Raw genomic sequence first — 24,939 nt, forward strand, 5'->3', positions numbered from 1 at the left:
CTGGAGCCCTCCCTCTGTACCCACCTCAAATCCAGACCTTAACACAGGAGCAATTTAATATAAATTGTTGCAGAAGTATCCCAAAGTAAGGAAAGTAACCCTCCTCCCTGTCCCACATCCCAGTCCTCTGATAAATGACAATATAAAAATGGAAGTGTTTCCATAAGATAGGCAAATTGGTTCATGACTGCAACATAATTCAGGATTTTTATTCCATGTCACAGTGAAGGACAAAAGGCCAAGCTCATAGCAGTATCTTCTCATTATTTACCTAACGGAAGAGCTGCTGCCTCAAAACACAATTCAGAAATATTTTATTCCTCCAGTAAAACGCAGCCATGCACTTTACCAGCCACAGAACCCAGTCATTGTGCTACTCTCGCAGCTTCATCCAAAACCCAACTGCCACCACAGCTGGGCCATGAGGCAGTCACACGTTTAAAAAAAAAATCAGTAGTGAAGGTTATTGTCATATTAGAAGCATAGCAAGGGATATTATAAGCTCCACTCCCGGCCTGACTCCTTACCTTCATAGCAGGGCAAGAGCTTCCTGCCTTTGGACTGCAGGTTAGGAGGAATGATGTTGCAGAAGCCATGGGGCAAGATGTACTCTGTCTCATAGTAGATGTTTTTCCAGCGGTGTGCACATGCCTAAATAGATCATATAACATGGGTTATTGGCCCAGAGTCACAGGACATCACTCCTACCAAGGCAGAGCATGTATGAACAGGACCACTCAGTATCACCTTCACCCAACAAATCCATTGTATTCTCCTTACATTCCACTGTTTCTAAAGTATCTTCTCATTGTTACCTTCTGCAGCTCAGGACATTGTCTGACCTGGTAGCTCAGATCTCAGCTTTCATATGTATATACCTAGGAAAACAAGAAGTCTCAGAGCCTATGCTGGAAATTTCAAAATCTCTGACTGTGCATGAATCCTCGCAGACAACAAAGCTTTTCTAACTAAAGATGCACTAACACAACCCAGCAAAAGGTGAAAAACAGGATAAAGATGCACTAACACAACTCTAATTAAAGATGCACTAAAGATGCACTAACACAACCCAGCAAAAGGTGAAAACAGGAATAAAGACACTGAGAATACTCAGAAGGCTAAACCACCAAAAATGCATGCGAGAGTCAAAGGTTGGCTTCCACTGGGAAAGGCAGTTCTGTGTTCTGGTGACAGATGTGCTGAGCCTTGCTTAATGGTAGTGAATTTAATTGAAAATGCCAAGGATTTTGTAGCAACAAGAGTGGCAACATTAGCCAAGGTGTAGACAAGCTGCAGAGCTTTATAGTGAAGAATGAGATCATCCTGAAAAACAGGACTCACCAGACACTTGCTCAGTACAACTGCCACACACAGGCACACAGGCAAGCAATGTAGATCCTGGTTCACAACTTCTCAGAACCCATTTGCTCCAATAACTAACACTGCATTGCTGCCAGTCAAACCACAAGTTGGCTTCTGCTCAGGACTTATTTGGAATAAAAGAAAAGGAAATGTGAAACAGTAATGGCTTTGAACTTAGCACATGCCAGACCATATCTCCAGCTCATCTGAGTCTACACTTAAGTCACAGTAGATGCACCAATTTATATCATTTAAGGCTAAACCCCATGCCAACAGACCAAGACTCTATGCTACAAATCATCTCCTCCACATGCTTTCATCTTTTCCTGGATGCTTTGCATCAACCCCCTCCACAAATCCCATATTTGACTCCATCCTCCCCAGATGAAATACCCTCTGTCTTCCATTTCTGTGTGCTACCCCACTTTTCTGCCTCAGCACCTCAGAGCTGCCCATAGGAGCAGCTCAACATTGTTAAAAATTATATTCACTCATAAAGCAGGCACAGCTGTGTCACCTCTCCACTAAAGGACATAGGAAATGTATCGGCCACTGAGAAGCTCAAAATTCAATCCAGCCATCAACAGATTTCAATATACTTATGTCCAAAAAGATATAAATAGGTAATACTACTCTCAAAGAGCAAAATCGGTTGTGCAAAACCTGCTCTACTGTTAGCAGTGCTACATTTGATATTTATTGCTTTCCTAATTTCCTGTGCTCAAAGAGAAGCACATATGGCTATCACAGAGGAACAGTGAGGAGGTCTGGGGGCTGCAGAAATTTTTGCACCGCACTGCATGCTGCAGGCTGCCACCTGTGATGCAAAGAATCCTTCTGAGGGCACTTGGCTCCACAGCCAAATGCATGCGAGAAGTACAATAAAGAGCAGCTTTGGAGACTCCTGTATGCACTTTGAGGAGGCTCAATTATGATTTCCATCTTCATGCACTACTCATTCAAAATTCAACAGCAACAGATAACCAATGTGTGATACGTTCATTTTCAGCAAAACCAGGTAATAGCTTCTCTCCTGATGGATCTGTGCTGTGAGCACAAATATACACATTCACAACCATTGCAAAGGCAATGCCATAAATACACATACCATTAAAGAACAGTGTTGTCAATCCCAACTCTGGATATAAACTCAAATGGAAACAGACCAAGAGTATTTTTTTTAAATTTTGGAAAGATAAAGGATTGTGGTATTATAAATTCCTTGATATTTTATATTTCAGAAATTGCAAGACACTCACATAAATTAACCTACTAATTAATCTCTCTCAGAAGAGTACAAACAATGGAGTCAGGGAGAACAGCAGCATTTCATCACAAGCAGGTGGCTTTGCTCAGGAGTGAGGTGCAGAGGCCAAGAAATATAAAACAATATAAGGAGAGAAAAAGCTGCTGCTGGGTAAGATGTTCAAAATCAATTGGAGTCTATGGGCTCAGTCTAACAATTCTGGGCATACTTAAACCAATCTGTTAAGTCTTGGGTTAATGACCACTTTTCTGTACCTTCATCATGATTCAGGCACACGATAGTTCAGCACTGACTGAAGTCTGCAAACCTTCAAGGGATGAACTCTCCTTGGTTACCTGAGTTAGTGCTTCCCCCGACTTTCCTGTGCCACTGCTACAGAATTTGACATTTTTACAATGGACAGGAGTCCAGCAGCTCCTCTTCCTCCTCAAAACTCATTTCTCTGCAGCCAGACAACCAGCACAATTGTCTCCCTACCACAACACATCTGATTTTGTTTGTTATGTCTTCTCAAAAGCATTTAGAGTTGATTACAGTTCACTGTCACTCAACGTTTCCAAGGCAAGGTGATGTGGCTACAAGGCTTCCTTCTCTGGCAGGAACAGCAGATGTCTGAAGAGGTCTTTGGAACAGAAGTGAATCACCTGAATTTGAGGCAATTGCAAACAACTGACAGCCTATGCACCCTATTTTAGATGCAAGTTATAGGTAAGTCCCTGCGCAAAAAGGAAACCATCAGCATACTTTGGTGCTCAGTAGCTGCTGCTGGGGTACAGGTTCCAGCTCTACCACAGAACAGGGGAGAAATGATGCAAACCCTTGAAGCAAAATAAAACGCGTCTGAGCAAAGAAAGATGAGATATCTATTGATGGCCAACACTGCAGTACTGCAATATAATGAATAGGCCATTTCAGAACTGCTGACATTTGGCTCTTTTGCATATTGTTGCAGCCACCAGCTGCACAGGAAGAGCAACACAATGACAGAAGTGGCAGGTATTCAGGAAGAGCAAGACTGAAGGATGTAGCTTATCTCCCAGCCACACTGCAACGCCCCTGGTTCCTCTCCCAAGAAAAGTAAAAGGAGGAATTTTACTGTTTCAGTTCGGAAAGAGTGGGCAATCTCAGATGTATTATTGCAGTACTGAGATTAATGCAGACTGACTGATAGTATATCCAAGGACAAGAAACTGTCTCATTCAGTCTTACTCCTACATTTGTTTATATCCTCACTGTTTGATGCTTTACTATTTAATCAATCACACAAACACCAAATTCCAGTTTAGTAACATCCTGGCACAATATGGGCTCAAACACAATCCACCTTTTACCAAACACCAACTAAAGCCCTCTGGGCATGCTCCTCACCTTCCCTACTGCCCCCTTGCCACTGTAGCTGGTACTCTTATCCGGCAACTGGGAAAGGCTGATAAGAAAAAAAATTAGGCCACTAAGCAGCTACAAAACAAAAACATCAACTTCTTTATACAACCCACAATTAAACTGTGTGACTAGTTAATCTAACACAGGATGCCAAGAGCATGAATATTTCACAGTCAACTACACTTGTTTATGGAAAAAAAAAAAAAAACAATCCACCCAGAGCTACTGACCAGAAAGATATCACTCTGACTGAAAGGAATTCCTGGAGGGGATAGAGTAAATAGAGCTGTAATGTCTAACAATATAGACTCTACACACTCCTAACTAAAGAAACATACTCATGTTATCGAGCAATTAAAAAAAAAAAAAATTGGCAAATACATCTATGAAGACATAATCAGACACATCTTCTCAGAAAATCAGTTTTTCAAATGGGCCTCAAAGAAAAGCTACATTTTAAAGAAACGCTAATCCTTAAAATTAGAAGAGCACATGTATGGAAAACCATCTGTGGGAAAATCACAAATCTTTTGCAGTAAAAAGTTCTCAAAACAGAAAGCAATAATGACCTGAAACATCCAGGTAATTTCCTTCCACAAAGGAATCTGTATGCATTCATTTCAGGCTCTGTTTACACACAGATGCGCACAGACTTATAATTAGTAGTTTAAGATTTTGGTGATAAATAATAATAAGAATTATATAATTAAATATTCTCCAGCATCTGGACATGGTCTACATGGTGAGGGGCAGCATTATCTTGTCAAGATGCCTGGATGAGGATTGTTTTAAATCAATGTCACTTGTGGAGACATTTTACCAGCCTAAGCTGCACTGAAATAAGCACACTACCAGCTGTGTATTTTACTTTACCTACATTTCACTTTAAACCTGCTTTATGAGTGAAATTTCTACCCCCTCAGCCCTAATCCAAGACTGCCCATGTCTTTCACCCTTGTAGCCTCCATTCAGCCAGCCAGCACCCAGCTTGGCAGTTGCTTGACTTTTTGCCCCACCAGCATTCCCTTCAATTACTGCTTCTCTCTAGGGAGATAATCCCTAAGCATCAGCTGCAACCTGTTTCCCTTTGAAACAAAATACACAAACTCGCTATTCTTAAAGTAATCGTTTCGACAACAAATTAAGAGTTGCTTAAAAACATGTATGAACAACCTTCTAAAAATTAATTACGATGAATTTCTCTATTTCAGCCTGATGACTGGACAATGAAAAGGGTGTCTCAAGGGTAGTGTTATCCTGATAAATGCAAGCTACTCCTCAGTTGTCACACACAACTGAGCACATACGGCTCAGGATACACCCTGAAAATATGAATCGCTTGCACTAGCATGAATGCCTTAATTTTGTCCTCTGTTGTATATGTTTACAGTGTATTTTATTTATGCCTCTCTTTCTCCCTTCCTCCTCTAGTCCTGAACATGTTTAAAACATCCAAGAAAAGTAAAGGTAGCCCCTTATCACACTAACAAGGTATATACCAAGAGAGACGAGGCGAAAAAATATCACAATACTGTGACAGAAAGATATCAAGCCTACCTCCTCTCCCATGGGGAAGTCAGTGCACAAGGATTTGGGCCATAAGCGTCGGTATTCTAAGCACATATTAAAAAAAGAAGTCTTTGAGGGAAGCAGGTTTGTCCTCTTGCCTTTTACAGGTGATTGGTACAGTAATCACTGCACAAAATCTTTCTCACTAGCAGCTTTTTGACAGTTTGATGTTACATGCAAGGGCAGTCCTCTGTATCATTCGAAAGATGGGGCCAACTGAAAGCTTCCTATTCACAAACAGTGCTGCTTAGAATTAGACTGCTGTCAAGGTTACTCTGATACAACCTTGATATTTGCCTGCCACATATAATATGCACAACATTTTGCTGCAAATTTCTTTTTACTTCTGTTAACTTCTCTGCAGACACACTCAGGTAGACAATCAGAACTCAACCATGGATGTCTATACAAGCAATAAAGGTAAAATCATAATGTAAAATACCCATGCATTCTAGAAAGGTTTTTGCCCAGAACTCTTTACAGTATCACAGGAAAAGTTTCACAAAGAAATATTGCACATTCTAAGGATCACATCTGCTCTCCTTGTCCCGTCTATGTGCACACTAACCACACTGAAAACAGTAAGTCAATCCACACACAGTTAAGACATCTCTATTTGTAACTCTTCTACCTTGTCAATAGGAAATTATTATAGATAAATTAAAAAGATGGCCACAAAGAGCAATTTACATTTTTCCCTGTAAGTTTTGAGACGCAATTCCTATGCTCAAGGAAAATGTATGCTTTCATATTTCCTACCTAAACACAGGCAAACTACAAAAAGAACGAATTAGTAGAATCCCAGGTAAATTGTATTTATTCAGTTCAAAGATATAAACCCTCAGATTTAGGAGGAAGTCCTTGGCTGACACAAGTCATGTGTGATGGCTTGGAATCCTCCCTCTATAAATCACATCCTCTGGCTGGGGGCTCATTTCTGCTTGAAGAAAGGGACTGCAGAATCTGCTGTCTCTTACTCTGGACTCCATCAGTCACTGCCAAACACAATCCTGATGTGCTTAGTCAGGCAGCAGCTACATTTTTAACGAGATCAAAGAATAATATGGACTTACCAGCACACTTCCACCAGCCTTTGGCTGTCTAGCTAGGCTCACACCCATCCATTCATCATCTCTGTCTTCCTTACAGGTCTTTCCACAGAGCATGCCCCGAGAATTGCCTACAGAAAAAAAGGGAAAGGCAGCAAGGCAAGGAGACATGAATTTTAAATACCTAGCAAAGAATCCTGACAAAAAAAGATTGCCCATCAAACATTTGACAATGCTTTTCTTTCCCCCAGCATCCTGATTATTTATTAGTTCTTGAATGCATTAACTGGGGCAATGTTCTCACTCTTAAGTGGCACCATAAACATCAACAGCTGAGGACAGACCCTACTCCCAGTAGCCAGCAGCTATCATACTATGTTCACAGCTCTACTTAAATGAACCATCAAACCAGTAAGTCAATGGGAGAGGTATCAGATTGCCTCCTGAATGCAATCTTGAAAATGAGATCAGGGGCACTTAAAAAAAATGAGACTGAAATCTGTAGTCCTGTCAGGCAGCACTCATGAATCCATGACAACTTACAATCTGGTAGAGAACAAACAACTTAGCCAAAACACTGTCTTAACACATGTAAACTTCATGAATAGAAATTCTACTCAGTGTAAGTACAAAAAGATGAACAATGCCTTTTTTTAATAATGGCATAAAAAGCAACATGTCACCAAGAAAACCAAAGCATTAAGATGCTTCATTCTTTACCATCATTATCCAGCAGGAAGTTTTAGATCATAATTTCACTTTAGGCCTCCATCTTCCCCTGCCTCAGACAGTTCATCAGAGTAACTGAAGTCAACCCTCATCCCATGCAATGGCATACAAGCAGTCTCACTGAGACCACTTTAGTATAAAACGTAAACTCAAGAAATTATTTGCTGTATTTTGAGGGAACTCATAGATCACCACATTACGAATAACACCACATATCATGAGCCCATCACTGCATTGCATGGGGTCATCTCATGCACTCTGACTTCAGTACTGCCTGGAGCAGGCAGTAGCACTCCAAAATACTTACACAGTCACCAACATGCTGAAAAGTCACACTGAAGCAGGTGAAAAAAATACAGAAGCTTAGGTTTAGCAGAGACAAATCCACATTTATCTGGTTACTCCCTGGAAAGAGCAAACAAGGTCACTGAGAGCACCAGTGGGATGTTATTTTGTAATGCTGAAGAGAATACAACACTTTTGCTAACAGTGCTCAAAATCCATCCGGAAAGGCTGATGGCTGCCTCTCAATATTTTGGGGCAAATTTGAAGTTGGAAGAAGGACTGCTGGCCATGCAGTTTGGATTTTTTTCGTTGCCTCCTGCTGCCCAACATCATAACTACCCACCTCTCCCCATATCCAGTTCTGTGCATCTTCTGTCAGGGTTGGTATGGACTCGACATTTAAACACTGCTCCTGGGGACTGAACAGAGGTGCTGTATTTAGATTCTGCCTTGGGAGCACCAACCAAGACCCTGGAAACCAGAAACAAAGCAACAAGTGATTAATTTCAGGAGGAAAGGAAAAAAATCAACAAGCAAGGCTCACATTACCAGAGCTTCACTAGAAAAAAACACATTTCTCAGCAACCTTGTAAAACAATGACACATTCACAAACTGAAAACACCACACACAATAAAGGCAGTGAAGCCTTTGTGCTTCTTCATAGTGAAGGCACAAATATTTTTAACAAATAAAATTTCCATTAGGATTGTACCACATTTAAAAGTGACACACCCTCACCACATACCTCCCAAAAGCTTTTAGGATAGCATTAGGAGCACCACAACATCTGCATCCGTTTTTCCTCAGTTTTAGCTACACCAACCCAGAACTGATACACCCACAAGCGGATAAAATCTGAACATCCTGCTGGCTGCAGTCTTGCCAGGCAGACCAAGATTGGTAAGCTTGTTGAGAAAGTAGAGGCACGCCATTCTCAGAATATTTTATATAATTACATCTTGAATAAACAACAGCAAGAAATCAAACCAACAATACAAGCATATCTCTTCCACAATACACTGCTATCAACATTTATCCTTAAAGCTATGAAGACTTTACCTGGACTTTACCTGGATCCCACATGAGATCTAGTGTTTCTGGGAAGCACCAATGGCCTGCTCTGACCATAGGGTTACCGTGGAAAGAAAGATGGTCAGCACTTTTTAATCACTTGTGCTAGGATCTAGTTAAACTCTTTAACAACCAGGCTTCTATCTTCTCATGCCCTAAGGGATGCTTTTTGAGGAGGATTACAGGGAAAGCACAAGTATTAAATTACCAGTATTTCACTGTCTCCTCATTAAAAGGACAATCTTTCTCAAGTGGTTGTGGTCCTAAACCTGGGAAGGTAAGGAGGAAGAAGGAGGTTAAGCAGGAGGAGAGCAGCTCCAAGGAGGGCAGTGGGAAGCACCAAGTAGCTAACTAACAATTCTGCTACTCTCTTGTACTGTCACACATGACAGATCTTCTGAATGTAAAAAAATCCTCACTAAAGTTAAGCCCAGGGTTGGAACTAAGGGCGACCATCTCTAAAAGGCTAAGTCTCCAGAAGTCCCCTGTGCAGACCCAGGCTGCTACCTGGGAGGCAGCAGCTAACCAAGGAGACACTGCTCTTGGTTTAGCCACTAAAGAGCTGTTGGTGCAAAGTCAGTCTGCATACACAACTCTCCCACTCACAGATAGACAGCCCAACACCAAACCTCAAATGGATGTTTTCCCTGTTCTTAACAACTTTTCCCTCATCCTCCGATCTAAAGCTCCACACCAATCACCACTCATAATTACCATCCCAGTACACGCAAGGAGACCCAAGGCAAAAGGTGTGCACTTGTCCAGGGCCAACTGGAGTCATCTAAAAGAGCTTCTCCTGCATCAGAGCCTCATCTATACACAACAGGAGCACAACTCCACTCCTGACACACTGCCTTGGATGTTGGATGCAATGAAACTGTCCTGTGGCACCTGATACATTTACAAAAATATGAGAAACCCCTGTGTTAAGTGATCATTTTCTCTGAAGTTTTATAGGCTAAACTGTTTAATTTAGAGAATTCTGATGGAATTGCACTCTGTAACATATATCATGCTTTCATAAGTGAGGAGAATTAATGTCCAAAATACTTAAATTGATAAAACCTACAAAGGCTGCACACTTAAGGAGCAAGTGCAAAGGAGCTTGAAAAATAGCTCTAAATGAAAATCCCATTAGGCAAGCAGCAGATATAAAATCAAATGCCAGTCATTTCTTTACACAGGCAATGAATGCATAACATTCACTTACTGACATTCATGATATCTAACAAAAATAAACATTACTAGCTTAAAGAGTTACAGGTTCAAAGTGCAAATTTGAATGTTTCTGTGACCTGTTGTAACAGTAAGATAACAGAGGCCACACTGAACTTCAGTTTAAAACAGGTTCTGCTCTACCTTAATAAATATGATTTAGCAACTTGTGCACAAGATATCTTGGGTTGCAGCATGAAAGACAGAGACAATGGAGCCTAAAATTACAAAGCATTTTCATCTCTCTTTAAAAAGATGAATGTGAAGAATTTATAATTAACAATTTGAGTAGACTATTAGCACAGATAGCACTGCTGTCTTGAGAAATTATACCTTTCAAAAAGAAAACGTACATTGCCGTTTCTTCATGTGGACTGAGCAGAAAGAAGCAGCCAGTGGTGTGTGCCAATGGAAAATTTATTTTGGATTGTCTTAAATGTCCATGCATTCAAATACGATATTTCACATATAGCACACATTATGTCATCTTAGGATCTTGTCTCATTCTCTCACTCTTGCACCTAAAACTCAGCAGCTGAAACCTTTGCAGAGCCACTGCTTCATCTAGCATGATCCATGCTCACTCATGCCCTAAGATGGTTACCTTCAAGGAAACCAGAGGTTTTCTGTTGGTTCACATGCTATTTGGTTGGTATTTGTTATATAATAATTACTTTAATTTTATTCAAAGGTTCAAGACTGGAATATTTCCTTTGTCAACAAAAAGACTTGTTTACTCTTTCACTAGCTTCTGTATGTAATGCCTTAACTGTTATAAGGAAGTTATCCATTTAACTATCATGAGACTTTTCAACAGACTTGGATAGATAACTCATTTCCATCTAAATACTTTGGGACTCCTGGAGCAAAAAAACCCACCTGCTTGTATCTCCTCTACATATTGAAAACACCTTTGAAATCTTTTGTAATGTCTATGAAACAGCACTGCAATCAGAGGAAGTGTTTTTCTCTGCTACTATATCAAATCAGAAATACATTTCAAAACAAAGTCTTAGAGTCTAATAGTCTTCTCTTATTTCAGTGCTGTGGAGCCTTGCCTGGCATAAACACAAGATATAAACACAGCTAGAAGAAGTACAACTTTCCAATACATTCCAAATAGTTTAACCAGCATTTGTTTAAAATGACTAGTTTTTGAGGTATGACTACTTGGGCAGTCAGCAAGCAGGAATCAGCAGTTCTCCAGCCTTTTGCGAAAAGGCTTACCATGTGTGTAATACTCTCTGCAGAGATTACTGATGAGTGCAAGTTCTCACTGCAACCATACTATTCTATGGGAAGCCCCTAGAATATTAGTGAGTAGCTGCATGAAGATACCTTGAAGTGGAAACCCCATCAAGAGAAAGAGGTTACTTTCTATGGAGAAAGGAAGAGAACCATGAACAGGAGGAGGGGAGTTTGGAGCCATTTCAGCCATTTTCCTTGAGGTGTAGAGAAATCTGTAAGCAACAGCCTCATCCCACTGGCTCTGTGAAAAAAAGTATTGGTTTTTAAACCAATAGGAAGCAGAAGGCAGAAAGGCCACTTAACTTTCTCTTCTTGCACTCATACTCACATGACCAACGACAAACATCTTCATCTGTATTGAGAAAACTATGCAGCTGCATGGCTGGAAACCATGCCATTGAAGGAGTTGCAGCAGTCGATTTTATTGGATGACAAGAAGCTTTCTTGGCCACAAAGAAATTCACACCTCCTTAATATTACTTCCTGAAGGACAGTAATGATCACTTCCCTGGTGATTGACCCTCAGGACATACCGATTTGGAAATTAAGTGTTGCATTTAATAAAAAGAACAGTGAACAAAAGTGCAGAGCTGACCAATGGCTGGAAAGATGCCAAGCACATTAAGCATCGGCCTACAGCACATCAGCAGTGATTAGACAATCACAATTTAAAGACTGAGGACTGTAGGCACCTCACCTCACTACCTCACTGCAAGGTTACGTGTCAGGGGAAAAAAAATCTTTAAATATCCTCACATACCACAGCTCATTTCAAAAGCATACCAGAGAAAGGCGCCCTACCATCATATCCCAGCTGAGTTTCTCCTCTTTAAAAAGGTCTCTGTTACTTCCAAAAAAAAAAAACAAAAACCACACAGTTGCTTGAAAAAAAACTCTGTGTATAAAACATGCAGAACAAGAAGCAGGAGGGTTGCATGATCCATGACCAATGACAGCAAGCTCAGGTTCCTCGAAATTCCATGGCAGAATCTACAGCATCACTGCTTAGATTATATATACAACACCCAGTCTCCACTGGCTCAACCTTTGATAAATAACATAGAGAATACAAATTTTCAGCTCCCCTGAAGTTGCTGAATAGAGCTTAAAGACTAAGCTGTCAAAAAAAACCAGGAAAGGATATAAAGGTATACACACATTATGATAAATGTGACTGGAACCAGTGGAGAAACAGACGAAGAGACCTATAGTGTTTGTTTGGGCAAGTTATGTAAGAAGAAGAAATAGCACGTGCCCAAAGAAAAAGTTCAAGGAAAATTTTCGTTTATTAAAGTTCACCTTTAATATTGAAGCATTCAGTGCATACAACCACCAGAGAGCCCTCTCAATAAACCTCCAGAAACACAAAAGGACTTTCAGAAGGAGGCAGATGCATGCAAAATAGTTCTAGGAAATCGATGTTTATGTATTACATAAGAAACACGTTTTAATTAATATATATGATTATGATAAATACCTTGTTGTAAAGTCTCACAACATATGCAGAACAAGGAGAAATCAGCCGTGTGTCCTGTGCAGATAAAGAATGCCTGATTTCTAATGTTTCAAATTGTATTAGGAAGTTTATTCCATCAACTTTTGGACTGCCTTCCTTCTGATTTCACACAAGTTTACATGACATGCATTACAACACATATCAAGTGGCCTAAGATGCAGATCAACCTTCATTATTTTGGCAGCAGTGCAAACTGGTGAAGAGCAGGGCTGAAGGGATGATGCAACAGCACAGAAACCAGGCTCACTTCTTATTGTAAAACTCACAGCAGGACACCATGCAACTAAACTGACTTCATTACTTTTTCAGGCCAGATTATTTTGCCAGACAAGATGAAATGGTCACCCTGGACTTGCTGAGCGATTTGAGGGTGTCAGGAAGAAGAGGTTATAAGGAGGGAAAGCAGGAGAGACTAACATCTTATTCATTTTAAAAAAGAAGAATCAGAGTTTTCAAATTATTACCACCTTTTATTTGGGAAAAAATGTGGGGTTTTTTTTTTCAACTGTCTGGGGTTCGTTTCTTGGTTGTTTTTTGAGTTCTTACTCCAAGTTTCATCATTTTAAATCCAGAGAGCAGAAGCACTTCAGCTTGTCCCTGCTCTAAATGCAACCAGCCACTTGGTTTCCTGCTGAAAATGGCAATGATGGGTAACCTAGTAATACTGTCAAGATTTACAGCCATAAAACCCACCTAAGGAAGGAAAAGCAGACATTGTCAGAAATACAATAATCTCAGCACATCTGTGTTAAGAAACATTTCTTGAGATAAGAAAATGTGCAAAAACAGCTCAATGGAACCATCATTGCAATCAACTATTGCAGAAAACGTCCAAGGCACTGACTGGCTCCACTATTGTAGTGGCGGCTGAACACCCAGTTCCCAGTTTTAATTCCTGTGTGCAGCAGCCTGACTATTCACATTTATCTGATGTAAGACTTCATACCAAATATCCCACCTCCCTTTTTTTCATTCTACATGAATATTTGGCTCATGTGAAGTCTGAACGAATCAAAACCCAGAACCAGTTTACTGGAAACCTACAGGCCTAAGGTAGGCAATACAGACAGATGCCTTTGAGGTCTTGGAAAACAAAGAGCTGAAATATGGAAGATGTGGCCATCTTATTATGAATTGGTGACTGTATATATATATACACATACAAATATGTTCACACACACCAGTGCACAGACAAGGCTACGGAAAACAAGACAGTTCTCATGATCAGAAGTACATTAGGTGAGTATCAGGTCCACAAGCAATGAAGAGCAAGAGTTCCCTGAATAACTTCAAAGTCTTGAGAACATATTAAAATATTAAATAATTTTAGATGGGCAGGAGCCCTATCAGCCTCAGATTTGATCAATCACATTTTTGCAGACTCACATAGTGCTAAACTCACTGGGCAAGCCTTCAATGCCCAAAATATCACTGTCTAAAGTTAAATTATTATAACTACTTCCCATTGCAGTGTACAGACCCCATAGACCTAAGAAAACTGAAATAATAGCTCTTCCTTGGGTATATAAAAGTCACAAGATGAAAGAAAAAAAACTTGACACAAACAATAACCCGGACTCTTAAGAGGAGCTTCTTCAGAAAACTGGAAGAAGGCTGCATATACTTTTAAGAGATTCATTATTGACCTTTAGGATGCACACACACATTACAAGCACAACTGCACAGAGCACACTAGAATCGAGGGGATAATAACAATACTCTTCTCCCAGCTTGTTATCCCAGTGGCAGTTGGGAACAGGATTTTGAAGTACCCATGAAAACAAACTTCCTGGTCTCACAATGAAAAGAGGAGCATTCCCATCAGTGAAAATCCCACCCTCATGACTTCTGACTCTGCTGATGCTTACAATATTAAGATGCTGTTAACCCTTCTGGGTGTTAGGCACAACAACTTTTTTATTTAAAAACATTTAATGATCTTAGATGTTTGGTTGGTCTGGGTTTTTTTTTCTTCTGGTGACACAGCAAAGGCACCATGAATCAGCTCCATTTTCAGAAAAAAAATGGAATTTTCATAACTGGGGATTTTCATTTTGAGCATCAGACTTCTAACAGATCCCTGCTTTCAGACAGATGCCCAACACTTAAAGTCCAGCATGTTTCTAAATGAAGTGGGGCTACCTCCAAGACTCTTCCCTAGTCCACCTTTCCTTCCAAAAATACCACACCAGCAGGTGCTATATGAAGATAATTCATATTATCAATCGTAATGACAGATACCTACATAAGAAGCAACAAATTCTACCACTTTTTCCCACCACACTGCAGTAGATCAGCATTTCATTCACACCATTGTGAATCCCCAGCAACTTGTGTTGAATAGAAGTTCCTTTCAGCCTTTGCACCCTTCATTGACTCCTGACCTAAGTTAAGCACTGCTTTAAACTGAGATATTTTCTTCTCTCAGAGTGCTTCTCCTCTATGAAATCTTATTATAAGTCCTTAAAAATGAATACTCCATGAAAGCTGCTATGGAGAAAGGCAGAGCATAGAACTACTTGTGAACTAAAGGGTGTGAAAGAAATTCATTTTTAAAGAACTGTATGCCAGAATGAATACATTTATTTAAAGCACAGTGCACCAAAGTTCCAACATCAACAGCTGAATATATGAGTATAAAAAGATAAAGACATGCTTTGTGGACGTTTACTGGCAGCAGTGGCTCCTACTCACATTAGAAGGGTACCAGACGACACCAGCTAGGTCCAGTTATGAGAAATCACTTTTAATTCTAACAAAGAGCCTCTAACCCAGACAACAAACAGACTATGGTCCAATGCTCTTTTCAACCAATGGGAAAACAAGAAGCTTGCCAGTTTCACAAATTTTTGGATGTAGATAAACTTTCTTTCTTCCGCCTTCTTTTTTATTTTTTTTAAGTTACACAGACATTTCCTCTACGATTTGGAAGCGTTTCTTCAGCCTCCGAAGGAATTTTGTCCCTAGCCAGGCAGAGTGCGGGTAGTTTAGCTTCGTGGACACTGAGTGTGCTGCTCTCGGTGGAGGTTACTGCTATTAGAAACATTTCCATTAACACGGCAAAATCCATCATCTTTCGTACCCCGTGCGCTTTTTCGTACGTAGTCAAGACGATGAGCTGCTAAATATTTCCCGCTAGGAAGGGGGATCGAGCACAGCGTCGAGACATCGGCCGCGGGCCGGCTGGCGCTTGAGGACAATTAGGTCGCAATGCCAAGCGCCGGCTGCCAGCCCAGAAAGAACATCCCCGCGTTAAAACACCTCCCAGCGCGGAGCCCCCTGCTCACATTAGGGAAATCCCTCGTGCACAAAGGGCGCGGAGCCCACAGCTCTGCCTCCAACGCACCCACACGGAGAGGTGAACCGAGCGCGGGGAGAGACCCCGCAGTCCAGGGCGGAGGCGCCCCTTCGCGGCCCATGCGAGGGGGCTCGGGTCCTGCCGCCCTGCTGCGGCAGATGCGGCTGCCAGGAAGGATGGATATCCGGACAGCGATCCCCGGGCCGCATCCCCGCCGCCTCCCGCGCCCTCGCCGATCCCGGGCACGCAGGGGCCGTGCTACTCACCACCGCGTACTATCATGGTAGTGCTGCAGCACCGAGTACCCAAAGAAGGAGCCGTTGGGACCCCGGAAAATCACGGGACGACCCACATCCACGTTATAGGAGCGCACCACAGCCGTCCACAGGAGCGTCCACAGCACCCGCGCTCCGCGCTGCCGCGCCTCCGGCATCGTGCGAGTCCCGAGATAGCCGCCCGTACCGGCGCCGCTAAGTGCTAAACTCAGGCCCACCGACCCCACCCTGCCCCCGGCGCCGACTCCAAGGCGGCGTGTGTGCGGGCGCGGCGCTTTTGTGCCCGCCCCGCGCTCGCGTCTCGGCCCGGCCCCGCCGCGCCCCGCGGGCACCGCGCGCCCCTCCGCCTTGGCCGGCCGTGGCGCCGGCGCCCCCTGGCGGTCCCGGGCGGTACCTGCTGTGCCGTGCCACGCCCGACCCCGCCGCCCCGAAAAGCGGCGGCCTCGCCTCTGCCGCCCGGCTCCTCCCGCCACGGCACCCGCGCGTGTCCCGCGCCCCTCCCAGCCCCTCCTCGGTGTCACTTTCTTCCACGAAACTGCCTGTCAGCTACGGCTTTCTTTCATTTTTCCACCTACTCCCTTTCTCGCGCCTGGAGGGGGAAGAGGGAAATCACAAAGTTGAGGGCAGAAAGACGTGGAGGAATAAGTCCTGACTTCCATTAGTTTGAGGCTATCAGCCCTGCTTGAATCTGGCACGCGGAGACGAATGCTTCATGAGTGATAGATGAAAGATCTGATTTGCATCACGCAAAGGCACGGGAGATTTTCTTGGGAAAAGGGAAGCCATAACGAGATGCAGTGTCTTTTTTCAGGGCAGCAGAAATGAAAATACTTCGGGTAAAAAAAATCAGACCAGTGTTTTCCGGCAAAAGTACTTCAGGTCTGAAAAAGAAGCAGCAACCTTTGTGGCTGGGTAAAAGCTGAAAATAATTGTTCTAAAACTTGAAAAGTTTGACAGTCTGAGAGCAAAAATAATCAGTCAAACATGCACTAATAGATGAGCAAGAGCAAAGGCAAGAAGATTGTCCACTCCAGAGGATAAAATAAAGGTGATCATCACTCTGTAGGAAAAGGGCAGGGGAGTTAGGTGCTGGAAAACCCTTGGACCTTCAAAGCCCATGCTTTTATTAAAGTGAAAAGCAGTATATTTTAGTGCTCAGGATTCATGTCTTTAGATCCTTTTTGAGGATCAAGCCCAGAAACTCAGAGGATAGTTTCTCACAGATAATTGTGACTTTCATATGTTTCTGTTAGCCTTGGCTTTGACTATTTAATTCAGTTTACATCCCTCATACATAAGAAGGTGCGCCAGGAGAAGCAGAGTAACTCCTGGGAAACACAAGAATAGAGGGGCCAGGAACTCTGATACAACAGGAACTGCTACTTGTGGCAGGTCGCTGGAGATTTGCAGCCAGGTCAGGTACCTTTTGCATATGCACACAATGGTTAATGCCTAATTTGCTTCTGATGACACCAGTGATCACCAGGGAAGAGTGCTGCATGTTGAGACTCTTGGAAAGCTGTCATGGAAAAACACTCTTGCAAGTCAAATCTTCTTTCAGTGAAGGAAGTTCCTGGTGAAAGAGTAATTCTTTTTCTGCAAAGGGTTTGCACCAGGATTTGTTTTCAGTGAGGAGGGAATTCTGAGGTAAGCTGTTTCATAATATCCATGTGCCTCTTTCAAATGCATGGCCTGTTTCTGCAAGGGAGCATCCTCACCAGGAAGAAGATTGATTGCAACCATTGCTTTTGAGCATCACCCTCAGAGCAAGTGCTCTGGTGCCACATGTACATATTGCTGTTTCGAAACTGCCATTTTTGATGTTGATTGTGATGCCAGAAAGCAAACATTAACAGAGAAAATTTCAGGGACAGGTTAAATAGACAAGTAAAAATTAGAGAATTTGGTGGTGAAAAAAAAAAAAAATAGAGGAATAGATGTTTCCAGTCATCAAGGTGTTTTATATTGGCTGTATGCAGCTAAATGGTATACTTATTAAGTGTTCTTGATCAAGGTGGCTTGTGAAAAGGTTGGAGTAGTGTGAGTCTTCCTTCATCTAACTATGACCAGGGTTATGGAGAAGTGAAACTCTTCCAGTCAAATCTCAGTGGCACAATGCTCACTATCAAATAGAAAGGGAAATTCACTTTATCAGTAACTTCAGCCTTAGATGTATGATCAAACTGCAAGAACTGATTTGTTTATTGGTGCATCAAGTGAAACAGCAGGGCATCTATGTCATATTAGCAGAGAGATTTATAATATTTAATAGAAAGATTTTCACAGGGATTTTTTAACTGTGCAATCAATATGGGTAAAAGTAATCTGATTTAGGCAGAAAGTCAATACACCTCAATTAAGCAAATTCCACAAATGACACGCAATTATTAGCATTACAAAGCCACATCTCTGCCTTTTGAAGCAAGAAAGTGTTGGGGGTTTTCAATTAATTACCTGGGCACTAAATGGTGCTCAGGCAGCTCCCAAACCAAGTTAAAGGAAATGTGGATGATATGCTAGAGAGAGCAATGTGTTCATCCTTCTCCAGAGGGAGGAGGGAAGCAAAGCAACTAGGTGAGGTGAATGGAACACTTGTCTTTCGTATTGTAGAGTGCTCTTGGGGGACTTATTTCAACTAGAAGTGATACATACAAAATTGTGTCAGTCCATAAAAATGTCAGCCCTCCATTCTTTGCAAGGAAGAGTATCTAGGGAAAGGGTAGGAATATGGTACTTCCATCCTTTTCTTTCTTTTATTGCACATCCAAAAACTGAGGTCATCTCACAACATTTAATCCAACAGTAATTTTGTCAGTCCAAACAGAAACAGAAACAGAAACTGCCTGTCTCAGTGGTGTGGATTTAGCTGATAAAATTCTGGCATGCCATTTATGAAAGCAATGGGACATCCAAATGCAGCGACAAGGACAATAATAATGTACAGTTAAATAAATATGATGGTAAAACTGTGTTCTCATGAACAGAGAATAATACATTAAAACATATATCACAGAATTCCTTCCTCACTGAACTCAAATCCTGGTGCCAACCCTGTGTGAAGGAACCACTCAAACCAGGATTAGCTATATAGCACTTCTTTATCTCTATTCTCACTGTATTAGCCTTGATGCTGGTATCATCTAGAGAAGCTCCATACTTGTGCCATAGGGCTAATTTGTACTTTACATCTACCTATATTAATTAAACACTGTATCTTGGCAAGACTCAGTCTCCATATTAGTTTATAAATTAGAAACATTATCTGTAAATTGAGAATCAACAGTGAAGTAGCACCCTTGACAAGCTATTTATACATATATATAAAGATAAATTTGTTCCTGTACTGCACATGGTGAACTCAACATTGGTTTCCTTACTTTTACCAATACCTTACTTAATTCTTCACATAATTCTACTATCATTTGCCTTTCTTTGCATTTGTATCGAAGTAGTGCTGAGGCTGAAATTTTACCGTCTGTTTCAAAACAGTTTCTATGCACAATTAACTTCATTTTCACTTCCCACAGGCACCTACAACCTACAGCTGCTGTAAGCTTATTTGACAATCTTTTTTGAGCCCTATTTGATTGGGTGCAGATTTTTCTTCCTGGCCCTCACCTCCCTCCTTCTTGCTCTTAGCCACTGTTGGGGAGAGGATGTGCTGCTGAGTGGGGATGGGATGACACCTCCTTCTCCCACCCTGGCATCCGTCAGCCAAGACATGGTAACAATGAGAAGACATCCCATAATCTCATTAATACAAAGGCTGCTGCCTCTCTTCATCATTATTACTACGTTTATGTCAGTACATGCTTAGTATTAAGGAGGTTTTAACGGAACGTGTGTTACAGGTTTCCCATCGCAGTGGTGAGCCGTGCTTATTGTTTCCATGCATTCTTTGTATTTCTATGGCAAGTGCTCAATACAAGGAAATCGGTAACTGTAAATGAGCTCCTAATGATAATACTGCAGTTTATTTTCAGTCAGTTCCCACAGAACTCTCTGATCTAACCCACCTACAGACTCAGCTCAAAAGAGTTCAGGAGACCAAACTTAGATGAGATGCTTTCCTGACACTTCTCATAGCTCTTCCTGCCTACCAGGTAAAGAGCATTCTCTTCAATTCTTCTTCCACTGTGGCTTCATTCTAAAGATGGATTATGCTTACCTCCCCATTGAAGGAGAGAGAAGTGCTATCACCTTTCGTTGCACTGCAAGGACAGTGGGAGAGACTTCTCTTTCTTTTCAAGGCCTCATCACTGTTTAAGTTGTCAGAGAGAGGGGTGATCCTTTGTAACAAATATATAAAAGGAGTAACCATGAAATACCAAAATATCTATATAGATACATAAAATATTAGCAATATAAGGTATTTTGGATAAAGAGGAAACTCTCACTCGCCTACCAGAGAACTAGCCTGTCAATTACTACAGCCACACTGAGAGGAACTGAATACATAGTACACACTATACTAGTGTGATTTCAGTCTGTCAGACATCAAATCACTTCAAGCATCTAGACTTAGAGGCAAAATCTAGACTGCTGTTGTACAAACTATACCTTTCTACATTATTCCCATTAAATTAAGGAGATGTCACCCTCAATTTCTGCATCAAATGCAAGACTAATTACCTTTGTTGGATAACATGTTCAGGTTGAGTTCATGTCTGTGATCCTGCACTAGGAGGTTTAACCCTCAGGCCACTGAAAAACTGAGTGAGGTGCCTACACTGATCTCCTCACATAATATATCAATTTAATTCCTGCTTGTCTGTTCTTTATGTTGTCTGTAGGTAGCTCTCCAGCTGGAGTAAATAGATAAGGAAAATTATTCTTTTGCTGCTTCTGTTATTTACTGTTGTTAGCTCTTCAGCCACTGTATCTTACCTTTTTATAGACCCATACTAGGATTTTCCAAACAGATTGAGAATCCTAGAAGTTTCACCTGCATGGAAGACAGAATCAAAGAATCAATTAAGTTGGAAAAGACCTCTGAGATCATCAAGTCCAACCTATGACTGAAGACTACCTTGCCAGCTATACCATGGCACTAAGTGCCACATCCAGTCTTTCCTCAAACACCTCCAGGGATGGTGACTCCACCATCTCCTGCGCAACCCATCCCAATATCTAATCACCTTTTCTGTGAAGAATTTCTTCCTAAAGTCCAAATTAAGCCTCCCCTGGCAGTACATAGGACTATGTCTTCTTGTCCTGTCTCTTGTTGCCTGGCTGTAGAGAGCAATAAGGTCACCCATGAGCCTCATTTTCTCTAGGCTAAACAACCCCAGTTCCCTCAGCTGCTCTTCACAGGACTTGTGTTCCAGACCCTTTACCATCTTCATTGCCCTTCTCTGGACTTATTCCACTACTTCAACATCCTTCTTAAATTTAGGGGCCCAGAACTGGACAAAGCACTTGAGGTGCTGCCTCAACCGTGCTAAGCTTCCCTGGTCCTGCTGGCCACACTCTTGCTGATACAGGCCAGGATGCCATTGGCCTTCTTGGCCACTTGGGCACACTCCTGGCTCATGTTCAGCGGCTATTGACCAGCACCCCAAGGTCCTTTCCCGCCAGGCAGCATTCCAGCCACTCTGTCCCCAGCCTGTAGCACTGCTTGAGGTTGTTGTGGCCAAAGTGCAGGACCTGGCACTTGGTCTTTATGAACCTCGTGCCATTGGTCTCGGGCCATCAATCCAGCCTGGCCAGAACCCTCTGCAGAGACTTTCTACCCTTCAGCAGATCAACACTCCAACACAACCTGGTGTCTATGAATGTGCTGTTGGTAGACTCAATCCCCTCATCTAGATCATTCATAAAGATATTAAAGAGGGCATGGCCCTACACAGAACCATGGGGTGCATCACTAGTGACCAGATGCTAACCAGCTAAGTCATTGCAAATCTTGGAAGGTACAGAAGCTGGCAATTTATGTGAGCCAAGTAAAAGAAACATAAATCCATCAGGTAAATTTTTGTTATTACTTTGGGGTTTTTTTCTTTCTTTAGTAGATCCAGATCTCTGCATTTTCATATGCATGTAACAGACCTCTATTGAATAGTCTCTATTCAGCTATGATATGTGCTTCATTTAAGTATATGCTTAAATATGAGAACGTGCTTGTACTGTATTGACCTAAGGCGAACTGAATGGCAGACCTGAAGCCAAGCACATGTTTGGGGTGAACAGGTGTAGTGGCTAACAGCTGTCCTGGAGGCCTTACAGTTTTAATTAATCCCAATTATAATTTTATAACTGAAATGTAATTATATAATTACCCTAATTATATAGCTTGACTGGTCTGGGCCATTGGAGAGCAGGTCTAGACCACTGGAGACAGGAGTAGCCATTGTCCAGTTAGCCAGGTAGCAACTAATTTAGCTAATCAGAAAAAAAACATGTGGACTTCCAAAACTGTATAAGGCAAACAGTTCTCAATAAAAGTCAGCTATTGTCACATGAACATGGAGTTTTGTGTCATTGCTTCCATCTCAGCTGCGATGAGTGGTGAACCCCAACGTGATTAGCAATAGCCCGGCCATAGGTGTAGCAGCAGAGATGGGATCTCAGTGGGGGAAGGTGGCTAAGAGAGCTGCCAACAGCCAAGAACTGCGGAGGAAGGCAGCCGGAAGGGCCGCCAGCAGCTGAGAGCTGTGGAGGAGGGGCAGCCAGAAGAGCTGCGGAGATCTGGACCTTGTAAATAGAAGGTGCAGGGGACCCTTGTAAATAGAAGACTTTAATAAAAAGAAAAAGCAACTGGAGAAATGGGAATGCGATTTTCTACAGTAGAAAGAAAAGTGGCTTAGAGCCATGGATTACACAGAGCCACAAGAGCCACAGCAGAGATGCCACAGGCACCACCCACAGGAGAAGCAGCAGAGAGAGTGAGTGAACCCTTGGGTGTGCAGGCTGGGAGGATGGGCAGGAAGCCAAGAGAGGGAAGGCCACTATCCAGGACCCCTCTCCCTGTGGCACCACCCAGCCACACTGCTGCCAGAGCTTCCCTGCTGCCACTATTGGCACTATCTGTATCGCAGGCAGGTTCACCCATACTGTGAGCACCCAAGCCACTACTGTTGGCATCAAGTGTGCAGGCGCAGCGCCTGAGCCTGCTCGTGCCACAGCTGCTGGAGCCATCTTTGTACTCTGCCCCCTGTATCGCCGTTGGCGCATGTGGCACACCTCTGCTTGCAGATGATTGGGCTACACAATCAGTGTGTGGTAGGCCCACTAATGGCTATGGTGTGCAAGCGGAACCTGGAAATCAAGTGGTATTCAGCACTGGAAGCGCTAATGCGGAGTTGCGAGCCTCTGAACCCAGAAGTGTTGGTGGAAGGCTGCCAGCACTCTATAATTACCTTCCATATTTGAATGAATTGCTCAATTAATTATTAAGTGTTTCCAAAGATGTATACAATTAAATGCCAAAGATCCTGCAAAAATTATTATACCTGTTGCACAGGAATATTTTGAATGGCGCTTTGCAAACAGCACAGCACTTCAAAGTGCTTTACAAAATTATTCAGGACAAATCACCTACCACCTACCTAGTCATAAACTGTTGCAATTAAGTGGGTCCGCTGCATTGTCACTGAGACCACTGAATCGTCATACACCACTGTAAATTCTCACTGTCTTTACTGACGGTTCTGAGAAAATGGGGAAAGCCATCGTGACCTGGAAGGAGGACAAGGGGTGGCAAACACTCAAAGGTCATGATAGTGGATCACCCCAGTTACTGGAGTTACATGCTGTCACTATGGCTTTCCAATGACTTCCTCACACTTCCGTAAATATTGTAACTGATTCTACCCATGTCGCAGATATAACACAAAGATTAGACCAAGCTTTACTGAAAGAAAGTGACAGTGCCGCACTATTTGATCTGTTAAAAGGTTTGTGGCATACAATCAAAGTCAGAACATCTCCTTATTGTATTTTACACATTCGGAGTCATACTAATTTGCCTGGTTTTATAGCAGAGGGTAATGCTCAGGCTGATTGGTTAGCTAGCCCTACCTGGACAGCATCACAGCCTGACATGCTGACACAGGCAAGAGCATCCCACGCCTTTTTTCATCAGGGTGTTAGAGCATTACAAAGGCAATTCTCACTGACAAACACAGAGGCACGCAACATTGTTAAATCTTGTGCTGACTATCAAGGTCACACTACACCACTGCAGATGGGGGTAAACCCCTGCAGTCTGTGAGACTTACAAGTCTGGCAGACAGATGTCACACTTGTCTCTGAATTTGGACACTTAAAGCATACGCACATTTCAGTGGACTCCTTGTCATCAGCCATATGGGCCTCAGTTCACAAAGGGGAAAGAAGCCGCAATGCCATCACACATTGGTGTTTAGCCTTTGCTGCTCTAGGCATTCCCCGTACAATAAAAACTGATAATGGTCCTACATGCATTTTGCAAAATACTCAGCATTTTTTAAAACTCTGGGGTGTGCTTTGCCACACCAGTATTCCTCATTCCCCTGAGGCCATTGTTGAGCGTGCCCATGGCACCTTAAAACACATGCTTAACAAATAAAAGGAGGGAATGTGTGGTGAAACTCCACAGAGTAGGGTAACTAAACTTAACTTTACAATTTAAATCATTTGACAGTACCTGCTAATTCTCAGAATCCTGTCGTTTTAAATCATTTTTTTATCT

The 24,939-nt window shown here is 42.3% G+C and overlaps 1 protein-coding gene across 8 annotated transcripts in view; it reads right to left on the reverse strand.

The window, feature by feature from the left end:
- ITGA9 (integrin subunit alpha 9) overlaps positions 1–16,478 on the reverse strand; it is a 265,797-nt gene extending 249,319 nt beyond the window's left edge. For 5 of the 8 annotated variants that reach the window (XM_068201235.1, XM_068201190.1, XM_068201198.1 and 2 more), the window contains exons 1-4: positions 16,260–16,449; positions 7,988–8,115; positions 6,655–6,761; positions 528–651 (exon numbers count right to left, since the gene is read on the reverse strand). In XM_068201235.1, the coding sequence (XP_068057336.1) occupies positions 528–651; positions 6,655–6,761; positions 7,988–8,115; positions 16,260–16,426 (526 nt within the window). In that variant the 5' untranslated portion in view covers positions 16,427–16,449. The other 3 variants (XM_068201244.1, XM_068201217.1, XM_068201208.1) reach the window with 3 other exon arrangements.
- Positions 16,479–24,939: the final 8,461 nt, after the last annotated feature.

This window comes from Anomalospiza imberbis, chromosome 1 (genome assembly GCF_031753505.1).
Source record: "Anomalospiza imberbis isolate Cuckoo-Finch-1a 21T00152 chromosome 1, ASM3175350v1, whole genome shotgun sequence".
NCBI classification, from domain to species: domain Eukaryota; kingdom Metazoa; phylum Chordata; class Aves; order Passeriformes; family Viduidae; genus Anomalospiza; species Anomalospiza imberbis.